At 43.3% G+C, this 13,004-nt stretch overlaps 1 protein-coding gene across 1 annotated transcript in view; it reads right to left on the bottom strand.

The window, feature by feature from the left end:
• Ankdd1b (ankyrin repeat and death domain containing 1B) overlaps positions 1-10,079 on the bottom strand; it is a 64,611-nt gene extending 54,532 nt beyond the window's left edge. The window contains exon 1 of the mRNA XM_032896882.1: positions 9,856-10,079. Coding sequence (XP_032752773.1) covers positions 9,856-10,030 — 175 coding nt within the window. The 5' untranslated portion in view covers positions 10,031-10,079. The remainder of the gene's footprint in view (positions 1-9,855) is intronic.
• Positions 10,080-13,004: the final 2,925 nt, after the last annotated feature.

Below are 13,004 nucleotides of genomic sequence, written 5' to 3'. Positions count from 1 at the left end.
TAGAGATACCTGGGAGAGATACCTTACTGCCTGGTCGGGTGGGCACTCCTGAGGCTGCAGAGCGGAAGAGACCACCAACACTGCCCACCCCTGCCCACATCCCTGACCCAAGAGGAAACTGTACAAGGCCTCTGGGTTCCTGTGGGGGAGGGCCCAGGAGCAGCAGGAGCCCTGCCTGAGACACCGCCGGATCCTGAAGGAAACAGACGGAGGAAAATACCGGAGGCCATCTGAACCCTGGTGCACGGAGGCTCCCTGGAAGAGGCGGGCGAGATCTTCCCGGTCGCTGCCACTGCTGGGAGAGCCCGTGGGCAGAACCCCCGAGCGAACCTCGAGCCTCGGGGCCACAGGTAAGACTAACTTATCTGCTGCAAGTGACTTGCCTGGTGAACTCAAGGCACAGGTCCACAGGAACAGCTGAAGACCTGTAGAAAGGAAAAACTACACCTGAAAGCAGAACACTCTGTCCCCATAACTGACTGAAAGAGAGGAAAACAGGTCTACAGCACTCCTGACACACAGGCCTATAGGACAGTTTAGCCACTGTCAGAAATAGCAGAACAAAGTAACACTAGAGATAATTTGATGGCGAGAGGCAAGCACAGGAACCCAAGCAACAGAAACCAAGACTACATGGCACCATCGGAGCCCAATTCTCCCATCAAAACAAACATGGAATATCCAAACACACCAGAAAAGCAAGATCTAGATTCAAAATCATATTTGATCATGATGCTGGAGAACTTCAAGAAAGACATGATGAACTCCCTTAGAGAACAAGTAGAAGCCTACAGAGAGGAATCGCAATAATGCATGAAAGAATTCCAGGAAAACATAAATAAACAAGTAGAAGCCCATACAGAGGAGACACAAAAATCCCTGAAAGAATTAAAGGAAAACACAATCAAACAGTGGAAGGAATTAAAATGGAAATAGAAGCAATCAAGAAAGAACACATGGAAACAACCCTGGATATAGAAAACCAAAAGAAGAGACAAGGAGCTGTAGATACAAGCTTTACCAACAGAATACAAGAGATGGAAGAGAGAATCTCAGGAGCAGAAGATTCCATAGAAATCATTGACTCAACTGTCAAAGATAATGTAAAGCGGAAAAAGCTACTGGTCCAAAACATACAGGAAATCCAGGACTCAATGAGAAGATCAAACCTAAGGATAATAGGTATAGAAGAGAGTGAAGACTCCCAGCTCAAAGGACCAGTACATATCTTCAACAAAATCATAGAAGAAAACTTCCCTAACCTAAAAAAAGAGATACCCATAGGCATACAAGAAGCCTACAGAACTCCAAATAGATTGGACCAGAAAAGAAACACCTCCCGTCACATAATAGTCAAAACACCAAATGCACAAAATAAAGAAAGAATATTAAAAGCAGTAAGGAAAAAAGGTCAAGTAACATATAAAGGCAGACCTATCAGAATCACACCAGACTTTTTCGCCAGAAACTATGAAGGCCAGAAGATCCTGGACTGATGTCATACAGACCCTAAGAGAACACAAATGCCAGCCCAGGCTACTGTATCCTGCAAAACTCTCAATTAACATAGATGGAGAAACCAAGATATTCCATGACAAAACCAAATTTACACAATATCTTTCTACAAATCCAGCACTACAAAGGATAATAAATGGTAAAGCCCAACATAAGGAGGCAAGCTATACCCAAGAAGAGGCAAGAAACTAATCGTTTTGGCAACAAAACAAAGAGAAGAAAAGCACACAAACATAACACATCCACGTATGAATATAACAGGAAGCAATAATCACTATTCCTTAATATCTCTCAACATCAATGGCCTCAACTCCCTAATAAAAAGACATAGATTAACCAACTGGATACGCAACGAGGACCCTGCATTCTGCTGCCTACAGGAAACACACCTCAGAGACAAAGACAGACACTACCTCAGAGTGAAAGGCTGGAAAACAACTTTCCAGGCAAATGGTCGGAAGAAGCAAGCTGGAGTAGCCATTCTAATATCAAATAAAGTCAATTTTCAACTAAAAGTCATCAAAAAAGATAAGGAAGGACACTTTATATTTATCAAAGGAAAAATCCACCAAGATGAACTCTCAATCCTAAATATCTATGCCCCAAATACAAGGGCACCTACATACGTAAAAGAAACCTTACTAAAGCTCAAAACACACATTGCACCTCACACAATAATAGTAGGAGACTTCAACACCCCACTCTCATCAATGGACAGATCATGGAAACAGAAATTAAACAGAGACGTAGACAGACTAAGAGAAGTCATGAGCCAAATGGACTTAACGGATATTTATAGAACGTTCTACCCTAATACAAAAGGATATACCTTCTTCTCAGCTCCTCATGGTACTTTCTCCAAAATTGACCATATAATTGGTCAAAAAACGGCCTCAACAGGTACAGAAAGATAGAAATAATCCCATGCGTGCTATCGGACCACCACGGCCTAAAGCTGGTCTTCAATAACAATAAGGGAAGAATGCCCACATATACGTGGAAATTGAACAATGCTCTACTCAATGATAACCTGGTCAAGGAAGAAATAAAGAAAGAAATTAAAAACTTTTTAGAATTTAATGAAAATGAAGGTACAACATACCCAAACTTATGGGACACGATGAAAGCTGTGCTAAGAGGAAAACTCATAGCGCTAAGTGCCTGCAGAAAGAAACAGGAAAGAGCATATGTCAGCAGCTTGACAGCACACCTAAAAGCTCTAGAACAAAAAGAAGCAAATACACCCAGGAGGAGTAGAAGGCAGGAAATAATCAAACTCAGAGCTGAAATCAACCAAGTAGAAACAAAAAGGACCATAGAAAGAATCAACAGAACCAAAAGTTGGTTCTTTGAGAAAATCAACAAGATAGATAAACCCTTAGCCAGACTAACGAGAGGACACAGAGAGTGTGTCCAAATTAACAAAATCAGAAATGAAAAGGAGACATAACTACAGATTCAGAGGAAATTCAAAATATCATCAGATCTTACTATAAAAGCCTATACTCAACAAAACTTGAAAATCTGCAGGAAATGGACAATTTCCTAGACAGATACCAGGTACCGAAGTTAAATCAGGAACAGATAAACCAGTTAAACAACCCCATAACTCCTAAGGAAATAGAAGCAGTCATTAAAGGACTCCCAACCAAAAAGAGCCCAGGTCCAGACGGGTTTAGTGCAGAATTCTATCAGACCTTCATAGAAGACCTCATACCAATATTATCCAAACTATTCCACAAAATTGAAACAGATGGAGCACTACCGAACTCCTTCTATGAAGCCACAATTACTCTTATACCTAAACCACACAAAGACCCAACAAAGAAAGAGAACTTCAGACCAATTTCCCTTATGAACATCGACACAAAAATACTCAACAAAATTCTGGCAAACCGAATCCAAGAGCACATCAAAACAATCATCCACCATGATCAAGTAGGCTTCATCCCAGGCATGCAGGGATGGTTTAATATACAGAAAACCATCAACGTGATCCATTATATAAACAAACTGAAAGAACAAAACCACATGATCATTTCATTAGATGCTGAGAAAGCATTTGACAAAATTCAACACCCCTTCATGATAAAAGTCCTGGAAAGAATAGGAATCCAAGGCCCATACCTAAACATAGTAAAAGCCATATACAGCAAACCAGTGGCTAACATTAAACTAAATGGAGAGAAACTTGAAGCAATCCCACTAAAATCAGGGACTAGACAAGGCTGCCCACTCTCTCCCTACTTATTCAATATAGTTCTTGAAGTTCTAGCCAGAGCAATCAGACAACAAAAGGAGGTCAAGGGTATAGAGATCGGAAAAGAAGAAGTCAAAATATCACTATTTGCAGATGATATGATAGTATATTTAAGTGATCCCAAAAGTTCCACCAGAGAACTACTAAAGCTGATAAACAACTTCAGCAAAGTGGCTGGGTATAAAATTAACTCAAATAAATCAGTAGCCTTCCTCTACACAAAAGAGAAACAAGCCGAGAAAGAAATTAGGGAAACGACACCCTTCATAATAGACCCAAATAATATAAAGTACCTCGGTGTGACTTTAACCAAGCAAGTAAAAGATTTGTACAACAAGAACTTCAAGACTCTGAAGAAAGAAATTGAAGAAGACCTCAGAAGATGGAAAGATCTCCCATGCTCATGGATTGGCAGGATTAATATAGTAAAAATGGCCATTCTGCCAAAAGCGATCTACAGATTCAATGCAATCCCCATCAAAATACCAATCCAATTCTTCAAAGAGTTAGACAGAACAATTTGCAAATTCATCTGGAATAACAAAAAACCCAGGATAGCTAAAACTATGCTCAACAATAAAAGGACTTCTGGGGGAATCGCTATCCCTGAACTCAAGCAGTATTACAGAGCAATTGTAATAAAAACTGCATGGTATTGGTACAGAGACAGACAGATAGACCAATGGAATAGAATTGAAGACCCAGAAATGAACCCACACACCTATGGTCACTTGATTTTTGACAAAGGAGCCAAATCCATCCAATGGAAAAAAGATAGCATTTTCAGCAAATGGTGCTGGTTCAACTGGAGGTCAACATGTAGAAGAATGCAGATCGATCCATGCTTATCACCCTGTACAAAGCTTAAGTCCAAGTGGATCAAGGACCTCCACATCAAACCAGACACACTCAAACTAATAGAAGAAAAACTAGGGAAGCATCTGGAACACATGGGCACTGGAAAAAATTTCTGAACAAAACACCAATGGCTTATGCTCTAAGATCAAGAATCGACAAATGGGATCTCCATAAAACTACAAAGCTTCTGTAAGGCAAAGGACACTGTGGTCAGGACAAAACGGCAACCAACAGATTGGGAAAGATCTTTACCAATCCTACAACAGATAGAGGCCTTATATCCAAAATATACAAAGAACTCAAAAGTTAGACCAAGAGGGAGACAAATAACCCTATTAAAAAAATGGGGTTCAGAGCTAAACAAAGAATTCACAGCTGAGGAATGCCAATGGCTGAGAAACACCTAAAAAGAAATGTTCAACATCTTTAATCATCAGGGAAATGCAAATCAAAACAACCCTGAGATTTCACCTCACACCAGTGAGAATGGCTAAGATCAAAACTCAGGTGACAGCAAATGCTGGCGAGGATCTGGGAGAAAGAGGAACACTCCTCCATTGTTGGTGGGGTTGCAGACTGGTACAACCATTCTGGAAATCAGTCTGGAGGTTTCTCAGAAAATTGGACATTGAACTGCCTGAGGATCCAGCTATACCTCTCTTGGGCATATACCCAAAAGATGCCCCAACATATAAAAAAAGACACGTGCTCCACTATGTTCATCGTAGCCTTATTTATAATAGCCAGAAGCTGGAAAGAACCCAGATGCCCTTCAACAGAGGAATGGATACAGAAAATGTGGTACATCTACACAATGGAATATTACTCAGCTATCAAAAACAACGACTTTATGAAATTCGTAGGCAAATGGTTGGAACTGGAAAATATCATTCTGAGTGAGCTAACCCAATCACAGAAAGACATACATGGTATGCACTCACTGATAAGTGGCTATTAGCCCAAATGCTTGAATTACCCTAGTGGCCTAGAACAAATGAAACTCAAGACGGATGATCAAAATGTGAAGGCTTCACTCCTTCTTTAAAAGGGGAACAAGAATACCCTTGGCAGGGAAGAGAGAGGCAAAGATTAAAACAGAGACTGAAGGAACACCCATTCAGAGCCTGCCCCACATGTGGCCCATACATATAGAGCCACCCAATTAGACAAGATGGATGAAGCAAAGAAGTGCAGACCGACAGGAGCCGGATGTAGATCGAACCTGAGAGACACAGCCAGAATACAGCAAATACAGAGGCGAATGCCAGCAGCAAACCACTGAACTGAGAACGGGACGCCCGTTGAAGGAATCAGAGAAAGAACTGGAAGAGCTTGAAGGGCTCGAGACCCCATATGTACAACAATGCCAAGCAACCAGAGCTTCCAGGGACTAAGCCACTACCTAAAGACTATACATGGGCTGACCCTGGACTCTGACCTCATAGGTAGCAATGAATATCCTAGTAAGAGCACCAGTGGAAGAAGCCCTGGGTCCTGCTAAGACTGAACCCCCAGTGAACTAGACTGTGGGGGAGGGCGGCAATGGGGGAGGGTGGGGAGGGGAACACCCATAAGGAAGGGGGGAGGGAAGGGGATGTTTGCCAAATGTACATAAGAAATACTCAAGTTAATAAAAAAAAAAAAAAAAAAAAAAAAACAACTGTCCTCTGAGCTCCACAGGCATACTGCAGCACACATGTGCCACTGTCACATCATACATTCAACATGTGCGTACACGCGCACACACACACACACACACACTCGCATGCATGCACATTCGCACACACACCCATTTGTACACACTAAATAAATAGATTTATAAAAGAAATGAAAACAAAGAACAAACAACTTTCTGCCCCCTTCTCAAAAGAAAAAAAGTCCCCCCTTGGTTAACTGTAAATAGAGAGAATTTCCTCATTTTGAAAGGGTATCCGCAAAGAATTGACAACCAACATTGTACTTAGTTTTTAAAATCTGGACTTCTTTTGTTCCTATGTTGAAGAATAAAATGATATTTCCACTCATCTCTTCGTTTACATGTTGTGCTGAAAGTTATAGTTGGTACGGTACGTGAAGAGAAGGAAAACGGCCTCGTCTGGCTTCAGACCACTTGGTGATTTACGTATAAAATCTCAAGCAATGCACAAAGCAGCTCCAGAACTAGCAAGTAGGGTTAGTAAGCTTGCTGACTACGAGATCAATGCATAACGATCATTCACATTTCTACATATTGGCAAATGAAAACTAAAATTTACAAAGCTCTATTTACAACTGATCAGAAACCAAAGCACATATAAAAGCAAGAAAACATCATATACAGTTTCTCATATATATTGTCTTCTTTTTTAGAGCTAAGGACTGAACCAAGGGCATGCATATTATATATAATATATATATATATATAATATGCATGCTGGAGAGCTGGCTCAGGGGTTAAGAGCACTTGCTGCTCTTGCGGTGGACTCAGGTTCAAATCCCAGCATTTACATGGCAGCTTGCAGCCATCTATAACTCCAGCCCCAGTGGACCCCAAGCCCTCTTTTGACTTTCAAGCACAGGAGATGCAAACAGTGGTGCACATACACACATTCAGGCAAAACATTCAATTGCATAAAATAATAAACTAAATCTACAGAGAAAGAGAGATGGTTGTCAAAAGGTCTCAAAGACTAAATCATGGGAAGATATAATAAGTCCCAGGGTTGGAAGTGTGAAGGTCATAAGCTGTTGACTCCCCCAAAATTTGTCTATTGATTTAATGCAATTTAAATGAAATGTTACACAAACATATTTGTATTGTGTAGTTCCTACTACCCTGCTTTAAGGTCTGGGCAGACCATACTACCAGCCCTAGGCAGCCCTCAGATCCTTAAATCACACACACACACACACACACACACACACACACACACACACACACTCACACACACACTTATTTTTATATGTTCAACGGCCAGACTCTCCTAAACCTCTCTCTGCTAGCCTGCCCTCTTCATTCCCGGCTCAACACCTCTAACGCTGCCCTTAGCTCAGCTGCTCAGTGTTGCTCAATTACCCCTAAATCTGCCTTGAGTTGCCTTTCTAATTTCTTGCCTGCACCCCAGGCCCAGTAAGGGAAGTGGCCAATGGCCACTCCACACTAGATCTCACAGGTCTGGTGGCTGGTGATCCCTCCAAAGCATGGCAAAAATCTTTTTTCCTCTCCCTTGTCTGTTAGACTTCACATGGGAAACCGGAAGTCCCACCTATTCTGCCCAGCTCATTGGCCGCTAGCATCTTTTTTGATCAACCAAGAACCAGTTGGGGAACAGGACCTTTCATGTTCTCATGCAGATGTCCAATCAAAGCATTAGAACTACCCCCTACACATATTGTAGCTATTAGCAAGTTCATTAAAAATATTTAAAGGCAAAGACAATTCTGAGAGACCATATTGACTTTGAAAAAGAGAAGCAATGTTGGAAGAGTCACATTATTTAATCTTCATGTATAAGAACTGTACAGTAGTGTGCAAGAATCGCATAAGTAGGGTGTTTAACAGATAGAGGGACATACATGTCAACAGAATAAAATGCATGCTCTAAAAATAAGCCCACACAAATATCAGCTATTTTTGGACAAATGTTTGTAGGTTTTGACAATGGAGTGGATAATCATTTCAACAAATGATATTTAAATATTTGGACACAATATTGAGGATCAAGACATTATGGTTGTGACTAATATTTCTGATAATGAAATACACCCAGAGTATTTACTTCTCAATGTTTAACAAACCAAATTAAAGACCTCAAGAGAAAAAGAGGAGCCAAAGTGATAAAATGTTACCACTACCCGGAGGCAGACACAAATTAAGACCACCAATGCAATACCAATGCGCATTGACCTAAATGCCTGAAATTGAGAGAAGTACAATACCAAGTTTGTTTCTTAAATGCTTCTCTCTTAGGGGGATTGGGCTGGTCCTATCTACTGTCCAGTGTTAGCAGAATACCTGAGACAACTGACCCAGAATGAGAAAAGGGTTACTTTGTCTCAGACTCTCAGAGGTCTGTTCCATGGCCACTTGGCCAGGCTTTGGGGGAGGTGGGGGTAGGGTTGCTGCAGCAGCACAAGAGAGCACAGTGGATACTGCAGTAGAAAGGAATCCTCTTTGAGGTTGTCCCTAGGTTATAAGAAAACCTCCTTCCACTAACCCCACCCACTAAAAGACGAACTAGTCTTAGCTAGTGCCGAGCTTTTAACCCTTAGGAGACATCCAAAGTTCAACCCTCTCCAATCTCAGTAGCTCTCAAACGTCATTCACCATGCTCCAGAATGGCTGGGCATCCTCCTCATTTTAAACATAGGGACTCCATGTCTGCATCTGCTTGTCTCTTGCTTGCCATGGTTTCTACCTGAACCTCCGACTGCTGGCTGTTTTCTCTCATCTGAGTACCTACCAAAACATGCTCTGTGTCCTGACCCAAAGTCCTCCTGTGCCCTGATACCACCCAGGTCACCTTGTTTCATGGCTTTTCCCTAAAATTGTCACCCCTGTAACTTCCTTGTTTATGACTCATCAGATTCCTTCACAACAGAAGTCGAGCTCCCCAGACGATGGAGCTCCCTTACCCTCTGCATCCCCATATCCGAAACACCTCTTGCTAGCTACTAACTGCACATTATACTAAGGAAACGATACACAGTTTCCAAGGTTGGGGCTTCAGGAAAGAGCTCATCTTCGTGAGCCCATGGTGTGCCGTTAAGAAACGTTGAGTCCTTTATTTTCAACTCCTGAAGACTTCCTCAGTGTAGCCTCAGTTTATGCTATTATTCCCAAGGTATAGCTGATCTATTCCCCGTGCTTTAGAAACTTAAACGCAACAGAGTGACTTAAAGGCACACAAATCGTGATTTAAGACAAAGGAACAAGGAATTCTTTTCTTATTTGGACAAGGGCTTACTCATTTCCTTAAACAGTCTCCTCGACTTGGAAAAGTGACCCTCCCATCCACAGTATAGGGTGTGGATCAACACTCAGTGGGAGAAGTCAAAGCTGAAAACCAGCCAGCAGGGGGGGGGTGAGGGGGGGGGGAGTGGGGGGGGGGGGGGTGGGGGGGAGCGTTGGAGAACATCCCAAGGGTCGCCAGGCACCTGTATCTTTCCAGGCTGCAGTGAGTGCTCTAAGTGTCTTGTCCTGAACCCACCCTCTGCCCATCAGACCCTGTCCCAGGACTCACAGCCCTCATGTCCTGCAGCTACTGCCTCCAGATCCTGCACCTCAGGCTTCGGCATCCTGGCCAGGCTCCTCCAGGGCCTGGCGACTGCATCCTTCAGGTTGGCCTTTAGGCCCCTGGTTGCCTGGAACATCGCAGGAGTCCTCGCTCCGTGGCCCGGGCCACTCTCAGGGTTCATGGTCACCCTCACTGTGGAGACTTCACTGCGGAGCTGGACTGCAGATTCACCCGGCAGGAGCACAGGACTAAGCCTGCTGTCTCTGGAGCCAGCGGATACGCACAGGCCTTTGGTTCTCCAGCTCTTCCCTGGCTTGGGCTGGTCTGCGGTGTCCGCCTTTAGGTGTGGTATGCCAGCCAGGTACTAGGGTTGGGCTGTACACAAAAGGAAACATTTCTAGAAATCTACAAGCCCTGGGAAATGCTCAGTCCTTTATACAATTTAAAAATGCCTGGGCTTGATTTATAGTCAATACTCACTAGTGGAAATTCAATATTAAATAATTCCTAGCTGGGATTCCAGAATTTCCTCCTTGATTAAAAAAAAAAAACAAAAAACAAAAAACAAAAAAAAACAACCTGAATTTCTCATTTGATAATCATGAAATTTTCAGCTTTCTTGGCTGGTCTGTTAGAAACTAAAATAATACAGAAACAGGTCCAACAAATCCTGACTCATCAAATAAACTTCAAAGAGGTATTTCATGAGATGTTTCATTTTAATATAATTTATATACTATTAGGGCTGGAAAGACGGCTCAGTGATTACGAGCACTTACCACCCCTGCAGAGGACTAGAGTTTGGGTTTCAGCACCAGCCCTGGGTGGCTCACTCCCAGCTGTAACTCCAGCTTCAAGGCACCCAAAGTCCTCTTCTGGCCTCCACGGTACACACGTACACTTAACGTGTACTAATTTTAAAATTGTATATCAATGTACATTTAAAGCATGCTCTCCTTTCTAATTATTGTGCACCGAATTTTAAGTATTAAATTCAAATCGATGTTTCTCAGTTTATCAAGGAAAAAAAAAAACCAAACACGGCAAAATGTCTCTCGAGCAGAGCACCATTTAGAACTTTTTAAAAAGAAAAGCAAATAGGCCTAATCTTATAGTAGGGTGCTACGATCAAAACAATAGTAGGTATTCAACAATGAACACTGATAGAAAGATAAGGCAGGACTAACTTAGTTAGTTAGGACTAACTAAGTGGAAAACAAGGATTCAAAACGATATAAATAAAATTCCAAATACCAGATGAAAATGCGCAGTAAAAGTGTCAGCATGTTAACAGTGGAAAGCAGACCAATTTCCACAGAATTCTGACCCACGTCATCCTAATAAGTTACAGCACACGACTCGCTTTCAAACTCCCAACTGGGCCCTCGCCTTATAGCTCTCAACAAGGTAAAAAGCGTTGTGATTTTATGCTCTGCACAAGGGATTCTCAGCCTTCCTATCCCTGTGACCCTCTAACACAGTTCCTCATGTTGTGGTGACCCCTAATCGTGATATTACTTCTTTGGTACTTCATAATCATAATGTTGCCAGTTACGAATCGGAATGTAAATACCTGACATGCGACCCACGGGTTGAGAACTACTGTTCTATACCCTTCTAGAAATGGAGTGAGGCTAGGCCTCCTCTAGCAAAGGACGAAAGACCCCTGCCAAACATCACATGGTGACTACTGCTTGATTTAGAGCTTGGACAAGAGGGGAGCCATAACGCATTTAATGCAATGTTTTCTTTTTCAAACTGCAAGTGGATGATCTCAGCATTCTGATGCGTCGTCGGACACCTGGCAGGGAATGGGGGTGTGGGGTGTGGGGTGTGGGGTGTGGGGTGTGAGGTGTGGGGTGTGGGGTGTGGGGTGTGGGGTGTGGGGTGTGGGGTGTGGGGTGTGTGTGTGTGTAGGGGTGGGGTGTGTGGGTGTGGGTGTGGGGTGTGGGTGTGGGGTGTGGGGTGTGTGGGGGGGGGTGTGTGGGTGTGGGGTGTGGGTGTGGGGTGTGGGTGTGTGAGGGGTGTGTGTGGTGTGTGGGGTGTGGGGTGTGGGGTGTGGGTGGGGTGTGGGGTGTGGGTGTGGGGTGTGGGTGTGGGGGTGGGTGTGGGGGTGGGGTGGGTGTGGGGCTCTTCCTATCCCTGTTGCCTCTCTGGAATCTCCTGCTGCAGGGCATTCAGTTTCCAGTTCCCTCTCCACAGAACCCATCCCCTGGAACTGCCCTTTATTTTCTTCTTCCTCATGCCCTCAAACTGCCACTTCCTCAGAGGAAGCGCTCTGATCGCTCTATTCTAGAATATTTTGAACACTTTCCTCCGTCTCCCTCTTCATTTCCTCATGCTTCTCTTCCCCGTATGTTACCTTTCCGGCCATAACGATTACTGTTTAGAATGTATCTGACATTAAACATTGCAAAGGCAGGAGGTTCCTCAGGCTTCCCCTGCTGTACCTCCAGTCCTTACAGTAGCACCAGGCTTACGAGCGATTTGTCTAATAAACGTGGAACACAGTTCAGCCGGGGAACACTGGCCACAGTTCAGTCCCGACATCTTTAATTTCTCTCTTAAAGCTTGGCCAGGCATGTGGCTAAGAATGGCTATGAATAAATGTGTCCTAGCCCCAAACCACAAACACACTTAACATGTTAGGAGATTTAAAACAATTTTTACTGCCCCCCCCACCTATGTTCAAGTGTGTGGTACATTTGTGTTTGCACATGTGTGGGCTTGTTTCTCACATGCACGTGCATGTGGAGGCTGAAGTTGATGCCAGAAGTCATCCTGGATTGTGTTCCCACTTTATTTACTGAGGCAGGGTCTCTCAACCCTGGGTTCACAGGACATGGCTAGTCTCTCTAATCAGTTTGCTCTGGGGAGCTCCTGTATCTGACTTTCTGTGACTGGGATTATGGGCAGGACACCAGGCCTCCCTGGCCCTGAGGCTCTGAGGACCCGAGCCTGATCCTTGCACTTTCCTGGCAAATACTCAGACCACTAGCACGTCTTCCCAGCCCCATCTGCCTGATTCTCAAGTGTGTACTTTGACGTCAGCATTGTGTGTCCGTCTGGACATGCCTGGTTATGTTCAAATGTGTAGTAAACTTTTAAGTCCAGACTTTCAAGAATTCTTTTCTCAACAATAACAACTACAAAAG

Source organism: Rattus rattus, chromosome 3 (genome assembly GCF_011064425.1).
Source record: "Rattus rattus isolate New Zealand chromosome 3, Rrattus_CSIRO_v1, whole genome shotgun sequence".
Taxonomy (NCBI): Eukaryota; Metazoa; Chordata; class Mammalia; order Rodentia; family Muridae; genus Rattus; species Rattus rattus.
Note: the sequence above shows the minus strand (reverse complement) of the source record. Positions and strands in the feature narration are given on the sequence as shown.